At 42.4% G+C, this 22160-nt stretch overlaps 1 protein-coding gene across 1 annotated transcript in view; it reads left to right on the top strand.

The window, feature by feature from the left end:
- The first annotated feature begins 6574 nt into the window (after positions 1-6574).
- Positions 6575-22160, top strand: part of LOC121570560 (sodium/potassium/calcium exchanger 3-like) — a 119748-nt gene continuing 104162 nt past the window's right edge. The window contains exon 1 of the mRNA XM_041882037.1: positions 6575-7063. Within this exon, the coding sequence (XP_041737971.1) occupies positions 6871-7063 (193 nt within the window). The 5' untranslated portion in view covers positions 6575-6870. The remainder of the gene's footprint in view (positions 7064-22160) is intronic.

The raw sequence follows: 22160 nt of genomic DNA, 5'->3' as shown, positions 1-22160 counted from the left end.
TTCATTGTTTATTGGCATTTAAATGTTTTACATTTGAGTCATTTAACAGACACTCTTATCCAGACTGACTTGCAGGAGCTAAAAAGAAATACAAATAATTATGGATGTGGGTACACAGACCCACGAGCCACTGCAGCCCCTCATGATGAGTTCCATTTTTTTGTGGCCCCCACCCCCATCAAAGTTGCCCATCCCTGGTTTAGACAGGTTAATGACAATATCTACCTGAGGCTGTCTGAAATTACATGGCCACCACTGAGTGATGCATTGAGTGATGCGTCTGAGTGATGCATTCACCTACACAGCTGGCCACTCTGATACAGTATGAAGCCTTTTAACTGGGAAAACAAAACCTCTGTCTCTATTGATCAAAAGAAGGAAAAAACTGAGCTGTATTGAACTGAAACCAGCTTCACACAGAATCACACTGAGTTAGAGGACAATGCAAGGCTAACAGCACATCAAAGACTGGACAGAGACAAATCATGCCAGAGAGAGAGAGAGAGAGAGAGAGAGAGAGAGAGAGAGAGAGAGAGAGAGAGAGAGAGAGAGAGAGAGAGAGAGAGAGAGAGAGAGAGAGAGAGAGAGAGAGAGAGAGAGAGAGAGAGAGAGATCACACACTAGAGATGAAAGAATGAACAGCATGGCTGAGAGAGAGGGAGGAAAAGTGCACGAGCGAATGAGTGCACAAGAGGATCGGAGACAGGGAAAGAGAATAACAGAGGGATAAACGTATGGAAAAAATAGAGAATGTTGATGATACCTCCAAGGTCTGCTTGGGCTAGCGAGGCTAACCTATCAAAACTCTTCAATCTCAAATTCATCATGTCTTTAAACCAGACTTTCTCCTTCCCTCTAAGGCAGCAGACATTCTCAGTGGGACTGAATCAAAAATTCATTTTCTCATCATAATCCATTTGATTACATTTTTCAATGTCCTGAATCACTGCTTTGATGCGCTCTGGACTAGGATTATGCTCAATCCCACAAACAGGAAGTGTGTGCATGTGGTGTGTATTTGTGTGAGCATATGAGTGTGTGAGAGTGAGATTGTGTGAGTGTGGGCCAAGGAGCTGTAGCTCTAATCTGGCAGCTCATTGGCGAACACCACACCCTCCATCAGAGGTCATTATGGGATAGCTGGGCCTGAGGATGCCTCCATCCTATGATGTCATTATCAAGTATCTCTGCCAATCATACAAGATTATGCTGCAACAGGCTCACCAAAAAAGGTACATCAATGTTGCCTTTACTCCGATTCAGTAATATCAAAACTATTTCAAAATGACGTTGAAAATCTAAAATATGTATTTTCCAGACGCTGAAATCAGGTTCATTTTCGGTTCAGAATGAAAGTTAAAAAGTACAGTACAATACAATATAGTACATTATACTGTACTCTGCTGTGCTCTACTGTACTGTACTATGCTGTGCTCTACTCTACTGTACTGTGTTGTCCCGTGCTGTCAAAACTTGTGAAACATAGGCGTCTATGTTTGGGCCAAATCAAGTCTGTACATCTGTGGATGTTCATATCAAGGCCTGTCCGGACCGGACCAAAAAACAACATCTGTGGACAGACCAAATTTCAACGTCTTTTCAATGTCTATGGACATTGGCGTTAGACGGTGCTCACTGGGCATGATCTTATGCACTTTACAGGGCCACATCTTAAAGCTGGATTCCTTAATGGTGAAAATGCCATGTTACGCGTGATAGAACAGCAGCATATGTAGTGAAATGTTTTTACCACGATGCACGATGCTCCCCAGCTCTGCTTAGTCAACAAAACAAAAACAATAACAGCCGTGAGGTGGACAGTGGCGCTGTTTCCCCTACTGCGGATTCCATCTTTAACTTAAGGTATGTACAAGTAACTCGGAATAAAAAAATACATTTAAAACATTGTTCACATGGAAAAGCTAGAGGAAGACACCTTATAAAATGATAATAAAAGAGTCAGGGGTTACTCATGTGATGGCATGTACGCCGTTAGAATGTGCCACGAATGTTTCTGGCTTGGGAGGATCAGAAGGTGTTACCTTTGATCCCAATCAGCTGGAGTGTGTGGGATCACTGTGTGTGTGTAGGGGGGGGTCAGCCTGTTGTTAAGTCTGTTGAGGCTGACTACTTCATACTACATACTGTATATGGATGCTGATACTGGACATGAACCTGATGATGAGTGGAGTGCATCAAAGGCAGAGTGATGTGGGTGCAAACTGTGTCACACCAGGTTAGAAGAGGTCAACCTCCACTGCTGGAGATAATGAAGGAAAAGAGAGAGGAAAGTGGTGCGGTGTACGATTGAGATTGACATTCACCCACAGTGTGTGTGGGTCTTTCTATAAAGTACGGTACCAATTAAGATATCCTACACTGGACAACTTGTTACAGCTGTTGATAAGTCATTGATGATAATCTGCCAATTTTTTTCATGTCATTACATTAAGATATAATCGGGGATCATAGCTATATTTAATCAAATTCATGAGTTTATTTAAAAGCTATGTTTAACCCTTTATCATGGTTGGTGTCTTGACGGATTTGTCCAAAATCGTGTAACAGAAAACATTACTTTTCTGTCCTCGCATTTATGGCAGCGTAAATTGTTGTTATGTCATGTATTACGTATTAATCAGTTAAATTAGACATTGAACTTGAACCCTGTAAGAATCCTGGATCTAGCTGTCGGACAGTTTTTTGTATAGAGATCTCAGAAATGCAGTGTAACTACGTAACATTTCGTGTAACATTTCGTGTATCTTTATGTTACTGGTTGAAAACAGTTTTAATGGGCACACAAATCCAAAATAATACATGCGATTACAAAATCGAATGCTTCTTACCGAAACAGTCACCTAACCTTAATACTTAAAACCTAAACCTGTCATTAATGTGGTTCTTCAATAATTATGCATAATACTTGTTGGATGCGCATTTGGTGTCCAGCTGATTAGTTAATCCATGATATTTTCACACATCATCATCAAATCCAGGAAGGAAATTTCCAATAGTGTGCAACTGCAGCCCGCAATTTGGGGCGTTCCTGCATGTGGGCATTCCTGCATATGCAGAAACTCCCCTCAAGCATCTCATTGGTTCCTTTATGAACCCCCCAGCACATCTTCATACATGTGACACTTTTGAATGTGGGTCAAAAGGGAAATAAAAGTATTATCTGAGTTTTTTCGCCCCCTTCTCCTGGAGTCCTCCTTGCTAGCTAGCAGGGTCGACACCAGTAGACATTGTATTTTGCTCCCACATGCCGTACACCTGCCTGTGTCGTTAACAGAACTGCGGGAAAACAGTGTCTGACAGGCGGGGACGAAGGACACTGTCTACTGGTCGCCCCTACCTCCCGCTAGCACAGTAAGTGGGAGGCTGGGGCGATACCATGTGCTAGCTTGCTAGTTAACTAGCACATGTAGCTACCTAGCACCCGGTGTAGCCCACGCCCACCGTGTAACGGACTAGCTGGCTAAGCTAGCACAGTGTCCTTCGCTCCCGCCTGCCAAACACCTGCCCTTGCCGTCATTAACAGAACTGTGGGAAAACAGTGGCCGAAAGGCGGGGGCAAAGGACACTGTCTTCTGGTCGCCCCTGCCTCCCGCTAGCACAGCAGGCTGGAGACTGGGGCGATACCATGTTCTAGCTTGCTAGTTAGCTAGCACACATAGTTTACCTAGCACCGGTTTAGCCCCCGCCTGCCATGTAATGGACTAGCTGGCTAAGCTAGCACAGTGTCCTTCGCTCCCGCCTGCCGAACACCTGCCCTTAACATCATTTACAGGACTGTGGGAAAACAGTGGCCGACAGACGGGGGTGAAGGACACTGTCTACCGGTGTATGGCTAGCTAGCTACCGTTGTCACATCCGCCCCTTCTTCTGTGGGGGTTTATTGGCGGCTGGCATCCAACGTTATTGTGCATTAACACCACCTACTGTACTGGAGCGCCCCCAACTCCCGCCTTTGTCCTAGCTTAAAAATTAACCAATATAAGTATAAAGAGTAATTCCTGCAGATGCAGGAATGCCCACATGCAGGAACGCACAAATTGTTGCCCACAGTTGCACCCTTCTCGAATTTTCCGAATGACAGTCAAGTGAAGAACAGCTGCTGTTAAGGCGCATGCCCAAGGGCTGGAAAAAAGGTGTTTGTGAGGAATGTCCAGAATATTTTGGTCTCATTCATTATGCTGCTGAGACAGTTGTGCCTGGATCCACGTAGGATCTAATATCCCTAGTGAATTGAGGTTGATCATCTGTTGTTGTCTGCTTGATTTACAGCAGGGTCTCGTTAGAGTTAACAGATAAAGTATCAAGGTAATGTGTTAATTTTTTCATATGTTATTGTGCCCGGATTGGACACCAAGTCTACAGTGCGCAATTGTGTAGGATAGACTATAGTGCAACACCCATCACAATTCATATGAATTATTCTGGATATAATTACCAAAAATTACTTAGCCTAGTGGGCTTATTCCAATATTATCTGGTAATGAAATAACATGATAAATTAATGTTGTTTTCAATGTTACACCTGCAATTTTAAACAATACAATGGGATTAAAGTAGCCTACTTGAACTTTAATTTGGAGCTCAGAAAGTAAGTTAAAGTAAAAGTACTGGAATACCTTGAAAATCATTTCCTCAATTTGGTGCATGAAAAGTCCTTGTAATTATTGTAGCCAATGTATAAGCTCTCCTAATTCCTTATACTTATCCGTGCTTTCATTGTTGATCAGTTTTTGTGAGAGATGAATTTTTATTTAACCTTAACTTTAACAGGGATGACAAATTAAGACCTAGATCTCTTTTACAAATGTGCCCTATATATGCAACATAAATGTACACATTATACCCAATATATAAAGTACCAGTCAAAAGTTTGGACAGACCTACCCATTCCAGGGTTTGTCTTTATTTATACTATCTTCTACATTGTATAATAATAGTGAAGACATCAAAACTATGAAATAACACATATGGAATCTTGTAGTAACCAAAAAAGTGTTAAACAAATCAAAATATATTTTATATTTGAGATTCTTCAAAGTAGCCACCCTTTGCCTTGATGACAGCTTTGCACACTCTTAGAATTCTCTCAACCAGCTTCACCTGGAATGTTTTTCCAACAGTCTTGAAGGAGTTTCCACATATGCTGAGCACTTGTTGGCTGCTTTTCCTTCACTCTGCTGTCCGACTCATCCTAAACCATCTCAATTGGGTTGAGGTCGGGGGATAGTGGAGGCCAGGTCATCTGATGCAGCACTCCATCACTCTCCTTCTTGGTAACATAGCCCTTACTATGGTGTGTTGGGTCATTGTCCTGTTGAAAAACAAATGATAGTCCCACTTAGCCCAAACCACATGGGATGGCATATCGCTGCAGAATGCTGTGGTAGCCATGCTGGTTAAGTTTGCCTTAAATTCTAAATACATCACAGACAGTGTCACCAGCAAAGCACCCCCACACCATAACACCTCCTCCTCCATGCTTTACGGTGGGAACTACACATGCGGAGATCATCCGTTCACCCACACCACGTCTCACAAAGACACGGTGGTTGTAACCAAAAATCTCCAATTTGGACTCCAGACCAAAGGACACATTTCCACTTGGTCTTTTACCAAATAGGGCTATTGTCTTTATAACCCCCCACCAGCCCCACCCCCCACCAGAACATCAAGATGAAATGTATTTTTTATTTTGTTCCAGCAATATGGTGCATTAAAACTAATGGGTGCCTGCTATTCTCATGTAAAGGACAATTACAATGTTGAATTTGCCATTCTTTGCCAGGTAGAGGTCTGCAAAACACATAATTTGTCTATAGCTTACTTTAGTTTATGTAGAGTCGGAGTAGTTGGTATAGGTAGGCCTATCTACTGCAATAGGCTACTGAAAGAAATTATGTTATATACTACATCCAAGAGAGGGCAACGATGAGCGTGTAGTTTGGCGTTCAAAATTAAGCCTGCTACTTGAAAAAGGTATCCCACTGGGCACAGACTTTCAGTTCAACGTCTAGTTTTGATTTACATTTGATTGAGTTGTCAACTAACGTGAATTCAACATGAAATCAACACAAATTTGAAGCATGTTATTGGATTTAGGTTAAAAGTTGGGCGCAAAAAAATACATAAAAATCCCCACAATTCCTTAACATTGATGACTTTGCGAATCCAATCAGTTTTCCACATTGATTCAAAGTCATCCCATTACATTCTTTGTTGAAATATAATATCTGTTGAAATACAGTTTATGCACAGTGGGATTTTTCTCTTCGCTCTGTCCTTTCTCCACATCTAGCTGCAATGTTCAATGACTATTTCTATATACTTTTATAATCTCTCTCTCTCTCTCTCTCTCTCTCTCTCTCTCTCTCTCTCTCTCTCTCTCTCTCTCTCTCTCTCTCTCTCTCTCTCTCTCTCTCTCTCTCTCTCTCTCTCTCTCTCTCTCTCTCTCTCTCTCTCTCTCTCTCTCTCTCTCTCTCTCTCTCTCTCTCTCTCTCTCATATAAACACACACACCCCTCCCCATCCTCCTTTCAGCGCGCTGTCTTCTACATCCCCAGCCTCGAAGCAGACCGTGTCCTGCGAAAACTGCCACAGAACTGACGCATCCATGGAGCGCTCCATCCTATCGCAACATCCACGATGCACAGCAACACTTCCGTGCGTAGTGATATAGAAGACAACATCGCAACCGACTCAAGATAGCATACCAACATCATTTTTTTTCACGTCGACAACCCACTTCTCCCGTTGTGTAACTTTCCGAACCCGTCTTTCTCCCCGCTTCCTTCCACTCCTCCGCGTTCCCTGTCCGGGTTTCCATAAACTCTGTCCCGGTGAAAACGTCTCCATGGATGGGATAGCCTTTGGCATGATGCCCAGGACCGTCCGGGTACGGAGTCGGCCACTTCAAGTGATGCTGAACCAGCGGAAGACCAAAGCTCAACGGAAAAAGCGAAAGGAGTTGTTAGGTGGGCAGATGTTCTTCATAGGGGTGCTGCTCGCTCTTGTAACGGGGCTCTCGTGTTTGGCGGAGAAAGCAGGTGAGATGCTTCTTGTCAGAATGTCTTGTTGAACAGTTGATTATTTGCGAAAATTTGCGAGAGGTATGTTTTTTTTTTCAGTTTCACTATTTTGTGAGGCTCCTAAGAAGGGACATAAAGCTATACTAGACAATGTTGTTCACTAATATCCGTATATAGGCTATGATGTTTTTTAGTGTATTTCCTCTCAGGGAGTTTGCGCTTCATTATCTGAGTGTGACCTTTTAGTTTTCATAGAAAGGGTTGTTGTTATGTTGGCCTAAAGCAAGGATTGTCCATAAATGAGTTGCAACAAATCAAATCGTATTTGTCACATGCTTTGTAAACAACAGGTGTAGACTAACAGTGAAACGCTTAATTACGGCCCTTCCTAACAATGCAGAGAGAAAAATATAATAATAATAATAATAATAATAATAATAATAATAATAATAATAATAGAAAGATAATAACAAGAGGAATAAATACACAATGAGTAAGGATAACTTGGCTACAGTGCATTCGGAAAGTATTCAGACCCCTTGACTTTTTTCACATTTTGACTTGTCCAGAAGCCACTCCTGCTTTGTCTTGGCTGTGTGCTTAGGGTAGTTGTCCTGTTGAAAGGTGTACCTTCCAGTCTGAGGTCCTGAGCGCTCTGGAGCAGGTTTTCATCAAGGATCTCTCTGTACTTTGCTCCGTTCATCTTTCCCTCCATCCTGACTAGTCTCCCAATCCCTGCAGCTGAAAGACATTCCCACAGCATGATGCTGCCACCACCATGCTTCACCATAGGGATGATGTCAGGTTTCCTCCAGATGTGACACTTGGCATTCAGGCCAAATAGTTCAATCTTGGTTTCATCAGACCAGAGAATCTTGTTTCTCCTGGTCTGAGAGTCCTTTAGGTGCCTTTTGGCAAACTCCAAGCTGTCATGTGCCTTTTACTGAGGAGTGGCTTTTGTCTGACCACTCTACCATAAAGGCCTGATTGGTGGAGTGCTGCAGAGATGGTTGTCCTTCTGGAAGGTTCTCCCATCTCCACAAAGGAACTCTGGAGCTCTGTCTGAGTGACCATCGGGTTCTTGGTCACCTCCCTGACCAAGGCCCTTCTCCCCCGATTGCTCAGTTTGGCCGGGCGGCCAGCTCTAGGAAGAGTCTTGGTGGTTCCAAACTTCTTCCGTTTAAGAATGATGGAGGCCACTGTGTTCTTGGGGACCTTCAATACTGCAGAATTGTTTTTGTACCCGTCCTCAGATCTGTGCCTTCGACACAATCCTGTCTCGGCACTATACGGACAATTCCTTCGACCTCATGGCTTGGTTTTTGCTCTGACATGCACTATCAACTGTGGGACCTTATATAGACAGGAGTGTGCCTTTCCAAATTATGTACAATCAATTGAATTTACCACAGGTGGACTCCAATCAAGTTATAGAAACATCTCAAGGTTGATCAATGGAAATAGGATGCACCTGAGCTAATTTCGAGTCTCATAGCAAAGGGTCTGAATACTTACACTACCGGTCAAAAGTTTTAGAACACCTATTCATTCAAGGTTTTTCTTTATTTTTACTATTTTCTACATTGTAGAATAATAGTGAAGACATCAAAACTATGAAATAACACATATGGAATCATATAGCAACCAAAAAAGTGTTAAACAAATCAAAATCTATTTTATATTTGAGATTCTTCAAATAGCCACTATTTGCCTTGATGACAGCTTTGCACACTCTTGGCATTCTCTCAACCAGCTTCATGAGGAAGTCACCTGGAATGCATTTCAATTAACAGGTGTGCCTTCTTAAAAGTTAATTTGTGGAATGTCTTTCCTTCTTAATGCGTTTGAGCCAATCAGTTGTGTTGTGACAAGGTATGGGGGGTATACAGAACATAGCCCTATTTGGTAAAAGACCAAGTCCATATTATGGCAAAAACAGCTCAAATAAGCAAAGAGAAACGACAGTCCATCATTACTTTAAGACATCAAGGTCACTAATAAAAAGGTTGAAAACTATATTTACGTGCATTTGCAATCCACTACATTCCTGTTTACGCAGCTTGTTGGCCATTAGCCAATCAGCGTTTCTCATGGAGTTCAAAGCACGTGAATGCATCCAACTGATATTTACGACTTCACAACTGGTAAATTTCCACCTCCCACTTGGTTACGAACACAGCTTTAGGCTTGTGTGGCACAAGAACTGGAACTACACATCTGCATTTGATAATCCTCTTGAGTTGGTAGCTGCGTGTCTGTTGCTCTGTCACCAAATTACTTAACCCTTGGTGCAATATGGGTCTATTGAAAGAGGAACTGAACATAATATGACCTTAGTATTTTCACCTGAACATAAAGTGTAGAAAAGTGAAAAAAATGCACATTCTTGTAAGGTCTAAAGATTTTACCAAGAGGGGAGTGGGACACTGGTAAGATCTTCCTGCATTATTCCCCTTACACACTGTGAAAGCAAGAGATATCATAAAACAATAAATAATTTTCACATAATGCTACTTACCAACAACAGAATGAAGTTTTATCTTATAGGGAAGCAAGCTCAGAAGATTAATGTTTGTTGTGACTGAATGTGTCAAAGAAAAATCAATGACTGACATGACAATGGTGTGCCTTGATGTCTTATCACTTATAGTGATGGGGGAGAAAATTGATACAGTTGCATATTGCAATATTATTTTTGGACTATATTATATTGATATTTAACTGAAAGTATAGATTTTTTTTAAATCAAAGTTATTTATTTATTTTTGCTAGTGTAGGTAGCGTTAGCTAGCGCTAGACGGCTGTACTTGCACCAAACCTCCAGTATTTTTCATCCTATAGCTTGTTCTCCATCTTCTTTTTAAATAGTGAGCCAACATCTTTTCAGCACTTTTATTTCCCAGACTGATTAAAACTCGTTTTCTCATGCTCTCTCTTGTGTCTGTGCAGCACACATACAATACCTTGCAAAAGTATTCATCCCCCTTGCATTTTTCTTATTTTGTTGCATTACAACCTGTAATTTAAATAGATTTTTATTTGGATTTCATGTAATGGCCATACACAACATAGTCCAAATTGGTGAAGTGAAATGAAAAAAAAAACTTGTTTCAAATAATTATAACAAAATAAATAACGGAAAAGTGGTGCGTGCATATGTATCCACCCCCTTTGCTATGAAGCCCCTAAATAAGATCTGGTGCAACCAATTACAGTGAGGGAAAAAAGTATTTGATCCCCTGCTGATTTTGTACATTTGCCTACTGACAAAGACATGATCAGTCTATAATTTTAATGGTAGGTTTATTTGAACAGTGAGAGACAGAATAATATAAAAAAAATCCAGAAAAACGCATGTCAAAAATGTTATAAATTGATTTGCATTTTAATGAGGGAAATAAGTATTTGACCCCTCTGCAAAACATGACTTAGTACTTGGTGGCAAAACCCTTGTTGGCAATCACAGAGGTCAGACGTTTCTTGTAGTTGGCCACCAGGTTTGCACACATCTCAGGAGGGATTTTGTCCCACTCCTCTTTGCAGATCTTCTCCAAGTCATTAAGGTTTCGAGGCTGACGTTTGGCAACTCGAACCTTCAGCTCCCTCCACAGATTTTCTATGGGATTAAGGTCTGGAGACTGGCTAGGCCACTCCAGGACCTTAATATACTTCTTCTTGAGCCACTCCTTTGTTGCCTTGGCCGTGTGTTTTGGGTCATTGTCATGCTGGAATACCCATCCAGGACCCATTTTCAATGCCCTGGCTGAGGGAAGGAGGTTCTCACCCAAGATTTGACGGTACATGGCCCCGTCCATCGTCCCTTTGATGTGGTGAAGTTGTCCTGTACCCTTAGCAGAAAAACACCCCCAAAGCATAATGTTTCCACCTCCATGTTTGACGGTGGGGATGGTGTTCTTGGGGTCATAGGCAACATTCCTCCTCCTCCAAACATGGCGAGTTGAGTTGATGCCAAAGGAGCTCAATTTTGGTCTCATCTGACCACAACACTTTCACCCAGTTCTCCTCTGAATCATTCAGATGTTCATTGGCAAACTTCAGACGACCCTGTATATATGCTTTCTTGAGCAGGGGGACCTTGTGGGCACTGCAGGATTTCAGTCTTTCACAGCGTAGTGTGTTACCAACTGTTTTCTTGGTGACTATGGTCCCAGCTGCCTTGAGATCATTGACAAGATCCTCCCGTGTAGTTCTGGGCTGATTCCTCACCGTTCTCATGATCATTGCAACTCCACGTGGTGAGATCTTGCATGGAGCCCCAGGCCGAGGGAGATTGACAGTTATTTTGTGTTTCTTCCATTTGCGAATAATCGCACTAACTGTTGTCACCTTCTCACCAAGCTGCTTGGCGATGGTCTTGTAGCCCATTCCAGCCTTGTGTAGGTCTACAATCTTGTCCCTGACATCCTTGGAGAGCTCTTTGGTCTTGGCCATGGTGGAGAGTTTGGAATCTGATTGATTGATTGCTTCTGTGGACAGGTGTCTTTTATACAGGTAACAAGCTGAGATTAGGAGCACTCCCTTTAAGAGTGTGCTCCTAATCTCAGCTCGTTACCTGTATAAAAGACACCTGGGTGCCAGAAATCTTTGTGATTGAGAGGGGGTCAAATACGTATTTCCCTCATTAAAATGCAAATCAATTTATAACATTTTTGACATGCATTTTTCTGTCTCTCACTGTTCAAATAAACCTACCATTAAAATTATAGACTGATCATTTCTTTGTCAGTGGGCAAACGTACAAAATCAGCAGGGGATCAAATACTTTTTTCCCTCACTGTACCTCCATAGGACCACTTTAAGCCATACACTCCACAGAGCTGGGATTTACGGAAGAGTGGCCAGAAAAAAAGCCAATGCTTTAAGAAAAAAATAAGCAAACATTTTTGGTGTTCGCCAAAAGGCATGTGGGAGACTCCCCAAACATATGGAAGAAGGTACTCTGGTCAGATGAGACTAAAATTTAGCTTTTTGGCCATCAAGGAAAACGCTACGTCTGGTGCAAACCCAACACCTCTCATCACTCCAAGAACACCATCCCCACAGTGAAGCATGGTGGTGGCAGCATCATGCTGTGGGGATGTTTTTCATTGGCAGGGACTGGGAAACTGGTCAGAATTGAAGGAATGATGGAAGGCACTAAATACAGGGAAATTCTTGAGGGAAACCTGTTTCAGTCTTCCAGAGATTTGAGACTGGGACGGAGGGTCACCTTTCAGCAGGACAATGACCCTAAGCATACTGCTAACGCAACACTCGAGCGGTTTAAGGGGAAACATTTAAATATCTTGGAATGGCCTAGTCAAAGCCCAGACCTCAATCTAATTGAGAATCTGTGGTATGACCTAAAGATTGCTGTACACCAGCGAAACCCATCCAAGTTGAAGGAGCTGGAGCAGTTTTTCCTTGAAGAATGGGCAAAAATCCCAGTGGCTAGATGTGCCAAGCTTATAGAGACATACCCCAAGAGACTTGCAGCTGTAATTGCTGCAAAAGGTGGCTCTACAAAGTATTGACTTTTGGGGGGTGAATAGTTATGCACGCTCAAGTTTTCTGTTTATTTCTCTTCACAGCTGATTCAAATAATCAAAGCTTGATGATGAGGTCATTATTTGAATCAGCTGTGTAGTGCTAGGGCAAAAACCAAAACGTTGCACCATTTGGTGTCCCCAGGACCAAGTTTGGGAAACACTGCTCTACTGCCATTAATTCCAATTAGACTGGTTTGGATTTCTCCCTGTGCAATATGGCTGCCATTTTCATCCCGTTCTGGAACTTTATGACATATCCCCTCTAGTAATCTAATTGGATCTCTATGCCTAGATGTCACTGATACAAAGGACACACTCAATGTATGGAGTGTCATCTGGGCACTAATGTGCTCTTCTGGTCTGCTAGATCATCTCATTGTGTAACATGGTTGTGTTGTGGTGACGCTATGCATGATGGCAGAACACTTACGAACAGCGCACAGAGCAAAGGAGTACTTTATGACTATGGACCCTGAGGTTGGTATGACATTGCCAAAGCAAGTAAATAAACTAGAAAACAAAACTGAGAAGAAACACATTTCACAACATCAACAAAAAACGATTAGAAATTAACAGTAAACATCGCGCTCAAAAAGGTTTTAAAAATATAGACATTTAAAGTGTTATATTATCAGCTATGTACAGTGTTTTAGCAATGTGCAAATAGTTGTAGCACTAATAGTAGGGGAAGATAAACAGATAAGTATTGGTGGTATTTACAATGTTCTCTCTCTCTGTGTGTCTCTCTCTGAGGCTGTCTTTAATTCAGCTGCATCTGGGTCAGCCGGTTTGAACAGAGAGCAGCGCTCTGCTCAAGTCTGACTGGGAGAACACAGACGCAATCAACGTCTTCTTTCCTCCATTACTCACTCTGTCTGTCTCCATCTCTCTCAAACTTTATCACATCCTTCGCTTTCACTTTCTGTCACTCTCTTACTTTTTCTATTTTCCTCTCCCTTTCTCAAATGATCTCTCCTTCTTCTTTTGTTTATCTATCACTCTCTTATGCTCTCTCACTACCTCTGTCAGACTCTTCAACCTACAATGCACAATCTACCTCATCAGTAAAGTGGAGGCTGTTATGTGATAGACAAGGCCCTGGACAGGTAAACAGGGATTATCTACATCAAATCTATTTGAGTGTACCTACCTGGTGGGGTTTGTTGAACAGAAGAGAAGGACAGACTAGGGTAAAGTTGCCCCCTAGAGAAGCTGATCTAAGGTTTTGAATTTTCTCCATTCCTTAATGGTTAAGGTTTAGGACTGGGAAATGTACGCTAATTTTAGAGAGAGCACTCTACTGTCACTTTTGAATCCACTCACACAGTGCAGCTAGAGATTCCCACCATCATGCTTTATATATTGATATAATAACCAGTGATAAGAACAACACCTTTATCTCCTCCACCAAAGAAGAGAGCAGCCTTTGCCGTACACACACACACGCATGCCCGCGACATACACACACACTATCTCTCTTCTATCAAACAGATATTACACACATACCCCCATCCGCAAAACTACAAAATATAATAATTGGCTATTCTCTTTGAAACATGGTAGAGGGAAGGATGTGGGCTTGGGTAAGGACATACCTTGTTAGAGTGCTGTACCTGCCTCTCTGTCAGAAAAAGGCTGGCCCTCTGATACAATATAGCCTCTGGCCCAGAAACAAAGACAGCAGCTAGCAAGAATACCTGTAGAAGCTGACATACTCACAGAGGTGGGATAGTGTGAAAGAACACCCTGGGGGGTTATGTGTAGGTGGATGTAGGTGGAGATGCGTACTTGAGAAAGAACTCCACAAGGTTCCTAGTGAACGAAGCAGTATCTTTGTTTCCTCTATATCTTGACAACATCATTCACCACACACACCAACCTGTCTCAGGTTGCTCTCCCTCTCTCTTTTTCCTGGTCAGTTCAGGTGGTCAGGAATAACTCTTGACCATAAGTACGGAGTAAGATAGATTCATGGAACCCGAAAGTATATGGGTCAGTGCATTGACTAGATTACAACACAAGGATGCTATAGAAACAATTCTCAGACATTCTACAGTCCACAACATAATATTAAATAATAGAGTAAGGACTTTCTTAGTTGGGGTTGACATCATAAAGTTAGCGTTGTTCCATTACAGTAACATAAAAAACAGTTAAAGGACCCCCACCCCCCAGAGGAAGTTGCCGCCACTATTTCGACCTAATTCCTGTCCTAGCGTGGAAATGCTTGTTTAGTTCCACCCTCCGAACACCAAATTATTTTACCTGTTCAGGCACCGAAAATCATTGTGCTTCTTCACATGAAGGTGACATATCTGAGCATACATTTGACCATATTCAGTAGAAGGCTATACAATGCACGGAAAGGCAAACATCGTCATATTTAATCAAAGTTGCTATTTCCAAAGCACATCTCTGCTATTTCTGTTTTTAAAAATGCAGCATAGCAAATCCAGAGCTCCAATCACAACACATGTTTTATGTAAAGATGCAAACATAGGCCAATCTTTGCCAAAAATGTATTTTATTTATTTAACTGAAAATAAAAGCACACCCTCAATACCCCTGACTGCCCTGTTTGTTATGGATGATGGATGCGATGGGTGCATATTGGGTAGTCAGTGGCGATCCCTCGCAGTCCACACCCAACGTGGTGGGAGTGTTGGTCTGTGATCCACTCCAAACTGTCAATGCATAAATCAAAATGGTGTCGATATTGCAAGAAAATATTGTAATTTCACATAACCATACCACTCTACCTGCTTCATTCATGACGAGAAAACTAACTGGAACAAGCTAGTTAGCTAGCCAAGTTGCTAGTTAGCTAGCTAGTTAAGTTAGTTAGGTAGCTAGCTTTTATTAACCAGTAATACAAAATATGCCTAAGCATTTTAAAATGTTAGCTGTCACCTTGATAGGGGGCAATAATGTTTTTCCCTGAAGGGAAGGCAATTTCGTTATTAGTTAGCTAGCTAGGCTATCCCTTAGCTTTTACCCCCCATCGAGCCTAGCTAGTTAGCACTACTGGCTGCTGGCCAAATTAGCTAACGTTCTTGATTGTAGTTACTACGATACGTAAATAAAACATCTCAAATTAGCAACAGACTTTAGCGTTAACTTCTTTTAGGTATTTTCTGAACAGATTCTCACTTCTTTGTTTCTCCAGTTGTCAGGTCGACCACACACTGTTTACACACTCATTTGTGGCGCCTAAATAGAAATATTAAAGTTGATTCTTGTTGCTAGGCTACCAGTTACAGTGCCTTTATCCAGATGGAATATAAAAATTATAGCTAGTTTCTGAAAGAATGATATAGATTTAATATTTGTCAAATTATTGAGCATGTCCTCAAAGCTAAAATAAGCATCAGAAATTGTCCTTATTTGACCGGAAGACCCATAAGGCGGCACACAATTGGCCCAGCGTCGTCCGGGTTAGGGGAGGGTTTGGCCGGCTAGGATGTCCTTGTCCAATCGCGCTCTAGCGACTCCTTGTGGTGGCCGGGCACATGCACGCTGACTTCGGTCGCCAGCTGTACAGTGTTTCCTCCTACACATTGGTGCGGCTGGCTTCCGGGTTAAGTGAACAGTGTGTCAAGAAGCAGTGCGGCTTGGCGGGGTCGTGTTTCGGAGGACGCATGGCTCTCGACCTTCGCCTCTCCCGAGTCCGTACGGGAGTTGCAGCGATGGGACAAGACTGTAACTACCAATTGGATATCATGAAATTGGGGAGAAAAAGTAAATAAATATAAGACAGAAAAATAAACTAAAATAAAGTCCATATTTAAATATCAAAATGCATATCAAGATCCTGATATGGACCTCAGTCAAGAGCATATGCATTGTATGTGCTGAGAAAATATACTAATTTATGTAGGCCTACTGTCAGTATTTGTCATCATACAGAGAAAATAAGATGTCCACATACAGTGGGGAGAACAAGTATTTGATACACTGCCGATTTTGCAGGTTTTCCTACTTACAAAGCATGTAGAGGTCTGTAATTTTTTTATGCAAATTAATTACTTAAGAATCATACAATGTGATTTTCTGGATTTTTGTTTTAGATTCCGTCTCTCACAGTTGAAGTGTACCTATGATAAAAATTACAGACCTCTACATGCTTTGTAAGTAGGAAAACCTGCAAAATCGGCAGTGTATCAAATACTTGTTCTCCCCACTGTAGGCCTATCTCAGGATAGCTTATGAGTCAATATCTGGCCATACCATGTATGATATCTGGAGGGAATCCAAAAATGATTTGTGCATGAAAGAAAAATATGGATTTCATATTTGTCAAATTATTGAGCATGTGCTGAAAACTCATAAATGCATGATAAATCGTCCTTATTGTCAGCATATCAAGATCCGGATATGGACCTCAGCCAAGAGAGGCATATCTGAAATGAATATAGCTTCATATCTGGAATGTGCTGAGAAAACACAGATGCAATGTATACAGTCTATATTTGTCAACATGAAGAAAGAAAATAGGATGTCACATATCTCAGGATATTGAATGAGTCCATATCCTGCCATAGGAAATGTCCATCCATGTGTGATATTCGGAGTAATCCCAATATCATATATGTCTAAAAGACGCATCTGGATTCAGAATTTGTCAGGATAAGGTGCAAATTCACAAAACTCAAAATATGCATTGGAAATGGACTGTATTCTCTAGAATATTAAAAACGTGTAATGTAAAGATATCCCCTGATATGGACCCGTTTTGCCCAGTGTATGGTCTCTGGCACAACCCACACTCCGCGATTTGTAAAGGCGGAGGAACATCCACTCTCCTCGTCGCTCTTCTGCAACGGAATTGAATGATCAAGAATGAATACAGAGTTTTACTGATGAAGAGTTTTACCGATGAAGCTAGAGGCTAGCTGACCTACTCCTTGGACCAATAAAGCTAGCTAGCCAGGTAGCTAGCTACCGGTAACTATTAGCAACTGTGGATAATTGGTTCCAAAGTTGTTTCAAGCATCAGAGTACCTGTAACTATGCTAGCTAGCTACCATTCAGCTGTTATTCTGATTATCTGAAGAGTAAAGGTTAGGTAGTTACTGTAGCTACTGTACTAACAATTTTGCTAGCTTGTTAGCTAGCTAGCTGGAATGACCTAGCTGTAATGTTTACAAGTATCCCCGCTAGCTAGCTACTAGATGACCAATATAACAGTTGGCCCTAAAGCTTTTTGTGATGGACTCTAGCTAGAATATGGATCAATACTTTTATAGCAATATAGCTAGCTACTACAATAGCCCAACTCTTTGCACATTGTTTTGTTTGCATGTTTTTATATCACTTTGCAGCATTTTGTATCACATTGGCCAGCAAGCACATTCCCTTTGACAGCTAGGTTTATTACTGTAGAGACACCATGAAGTTTTGGAGACACTGAGCTATATATTAACTTACCTCATATGGATTTACTTCACCGCACAGTTAGCTATGTTAGTTATAGCTAGCTAGCCAGCCAAATGTGTATAGTTAGTGAGCAACTGCTACTTGCTTGCTAGATAGCTACACTCTTGCAGTAGCGCCGCCGTGCACAATATGTCTCCAGAAACGACGAGGTGTTCCAGTTGTGTTGGCATTTCACTTATCCACTTAACCCACTCATCAGAATAATATAGCTATTTTCTTACTCCCTGTTTCACTGGTGTCCTTCCAACATCTCCCAACAGTCGAAGTGCATTGCAGACCACAGCCACAGTAGCTGTGTAAACATGAAGTAAGGAGCCCACACGTGTTCTCTAACATGTTTGTAGGTAGGTGGTTCCAAATTAACTAAAGCCAGCCCTATAACTGACACGTAAGTCAGAAAAAAGTTACACGTCATTGACATGGATTTCCACAAAGTTCCCACTTCAGATTTCCCATGTCAAGCCCAAATATATCGTACTGTGACTAAAACTATGACTTCTTTACTTAAATCAAGTTTCAATGTCACATGCACAAGTACAGTGAAATGCCTTTCATGCAAACTCAAAACCCAACAATGCAATAATCGATAACAACGTATTACTAGAATAAAAACACGAGAAATAAGAATAGGAAATATGAAATACACAATAAAGTAAGTAAGTAAGCATACTATATACAGGAAATATGATTCCACCTTATTCCTATATTGTCCTTTTGCTCGTTTGATGACTCTGCGGAGGTCATAGCGGGCCTTCTTGTACTTATTCCTGTCTACGATAGCTCTGTGTGCTGTAGCCCTGTTCTTCAGTTTAGCACCAACCTCGGTGTTAATCCAGGGCTTTTGATTGGGGAAGCAGCGAACCCTCACCGTGGGTACAACGTCGGTGATGCATTTTCTAATGAAGCCGGTGATGGAGGTGGTTAGCTCGGCAGTTATTGGCGGAGTCTCAAAACATATTCCAATCAGCGCTAGCAAAGCAGTCCTGTAGCATAACCTCTGATTCTGGTGACCATTTCTCAATGGAGCGAATTGCGGGTTCTTCCTGTTTAGCTCAGTTGGTAGAGCATGGCGCTTGCAACGCCAGGGTTGTGTGTTCGATTCCCACGGGGGGGCAGTATGAAAATGTATGCACTCACTAACTGTAAGTCGCTCTGGATAAGAGCGTCTGCTAAATGACTAAAATGTAAAATGTAAATGCTTCTGCTTGTAAACAGGAAGCAAGAGTACGGAGTCATGATCTGATTTGCCGAATGGCGGACGAGGGAGGGCCTTGTATGCTTGCTTGTGGGTAGAATAGCACGTTGGAGACGTATTGATGGAAGTTGGGCATCACGTGTCTTAGTGACGCCAAATCACGATAACAGCTGAAAACTCCCTCGGGATATAGAAGGGTAGGTATTTTACCATCAGGTATTCCAAGACGGGTGAACAGTGGGTTGACACTTCCACGTGCTTGAATTAGCACACCAGTTGGAGTTGATGAAGAGGCAAACACCTCCCCCCCTCGATATCCCTGATTCCACTGTCCTGTCCGCCCGGTGAATGGAGAATCCATCGAGTTGGATAGCCGTGGGGTGTATATTGTCCAAGAGCCATGTTTCTGAAAAACAAAGAATATTGCAGTTCCAAGAATCCCGTTGGTAGCAAATCCGCAATTGGAGGTCATCCATCTTATTATCAAGTGATTGTACATTAGCCAGTAGAATGGAGGGAAGAGGTGGCCGGTTTTCCTTTCGCCTTAATCTCACCAGGATCCCCCCTCTCTTGCCTCTGTAACGCTGGCGTTACAACATCGTTGTACAACATAATGGGTAAGCTCTAGGCATCGTCTTCCAGCTGAAAAAGGTGGAGATGTAAGAGAGAGATATTCTGTGTATTCTGTGTAGTCCACCACTTTGTCTGCTTTTGCTCCGGCACCATGCTGTCCTGAAACCTGGCTCGCAGTCGGCGAATTCATCCCAAAGGTGTTTGATGGGGTTGAGGTCAGGGCTCTGTGCAGGCCAGTCAAGTTCTTCCACACCGATCTCGACAAACCATTTCTGTATGGACCTCGCTTTGTGCACGGGGGCATTGTCAAGCTGAAACAGGAAAGGGCCTTCCCCAAGCTGTTGCCACAAAGTTGGAAGCACAGAATCGTCTAGAACGTCATTGTACGCTGTAGCGTTAAGATTTCCTTTCACTGGAACTGAGGGGCCTATCCCGAACCATGAAAAACAGCCCCAGAGCATTATTCCTCATCCACCAAACTTTACAGTTGGCACTATGCATTGGGGCAGGTAGCGTTCTCCTGGCATCCGCAAAAACCCAGATTCATCCATCGGACTGCCAGATTCCTCACTCCAGAGAATGCGTTTTCACTGCTCCAGGGTCCAATGGCAGTGAGCTTTACACCACTGCTACCCACTCTTGGCATTGCGCATGATGAATTTAGGCTTGTGTGCGGCTGCTCGGCTATGGAAACCCATTTCATGAAGCTACCGACGAACAGTTATTGTGCTGACATTGATTCCAGAGGCAGTTTGGAACACGGTAGTGAGTGTTGCAACCGAGGACAGACGATTTTTACGCGCTGCGCGCTTCAGCACTCGCCGGCCCTGTTCCATGAGCTTGTGTGGCCTACTACTTTGCGGCTGAGCCGTTGTTGCTCCTAGACGTTTCCACTTCACAATAACAGAACTTACAGCAGCTCTAGCAGGGCAGAAATTTGACAAACTGACTTGTTGGAAAGGTGGCATCCTATGACGGTGCCACGTTGAAAGTAACTGAGCTCTTCAATAAGGCCATTCTACTGCCAATGTTTGTCTATGGAGATTGCATGGCTGTGTGCTCGATGTTATACACCTGTCAGCAACGGGTGTGACTGAAATAGCCTAATTGACTAATTTGAAGGGGTGTCCACATACTTTTGTATATATAGTGTATCATTATTTGAATATGTTGGTAACCCGTTGTATAAAAGTGATAATGCCCAAAAAGCCGGTGTTTGAAGGATATATTGGCACGGGTGTTGTTATACAGGAGGCATATATAGGTCTAAAAAGGGCATAAAATGGCCACTTTCATCATACTTTTCTCGAAAATGGTTTGTGATACAAAAAATAGCATGTCAAACATCCTTCCTCCCAATGAAGTTTCTATGTGAGAATTGCCAGAAAAAACTGAGATACCTAAAATATTTTCCGCCTACACTAGTGTGGAATCGCCCAGTGCCCTCCCCTTCTCTTGCTCTCTCACAGATGCACACTCACATACACAAACTTATGCACACACACACACATGCACACACACTCTTTTTATGTCTCTCTGATTATGTTCAGTCAGCTCCAATGTCATTACTATAAGAAGCCTGTTGATTCTATGGAAGTCCCAGATTATTACTAATTCGGTCCCCGATATGGATAATGAATACTTATGGAAGTTGGTGTGTAAGAGAGCGTGTGGGGAAACTATGTTGGTTTCTGTGCTTGCTGAATTCACAAACAGTAATTGACTCTGAGACCTGTGTTTGGTTGAAGTCAGGGAATTGGACTGATTTGAAATGGGAGTAACATTTCTGTAAATCTTAGATAATATTAGCTATAGAGAAGAGCATTCATTTCTGTCACTGCGCGAGCAGACACACACACACACACACACACACACACACACACACACACACACACACACACAGTCTATTGAGTCTATTTATGCTCTGCAGTACAGTATTAGCTCTGGCTGTGATTAAACACTGAACTATTCTGCTCCCAGCTCCCCAAATACACCCTGGCTAATTCATCACCCCCACCCAGATTTAGACTATATTCTGTATTCTGGGAACCCACAGGACCTGGAAAATAATAGAGGGAGAAGAGGAGGACAGGAGGAGAGAGGGATAGGAGGTGGGGAATAGCGTTCTGTACCTGAAGACTTACAGTAGATGAGGTGGGAAAGGGGTTTATCCTCCTCTCCTCTCTGCCTTCATCTCCTCTCTTCTTCCCCCCTTTCACACCAACCCTTGATGGGGAGAGTAGTGGGCTTGTACCTCGCACCAGTCATTCCTGAGAGGGGTGGTGGTTTGTTGGCTGTGAGGTCCATCCCATATCCCCGCCTGTTATATATAGAAGTCCCATAAATGTCCTCATTAAGCAGG

Source organism: Coregonus clupeaformis, chromosome 1, assembly GCF_020615455.1.
Source record: "Coregonus clupeaformis isolate EN_2021a chromosome 1, ASM2061545v1, whole genome shotgun sequence".
NCBI classification, from domain to species: domain Eukaryota; kingdom Metazoa; phylum Chordata; class Actinopteri; order Salmoniformes; family Salmonidae; genus Coregonus; species Coregonus clupeaformis.
The sequence above is the reverse complement of the archived record's forward strand: the minus strand, read 5'-3'. Positions and strand labels throughout refer to the sequence as shown.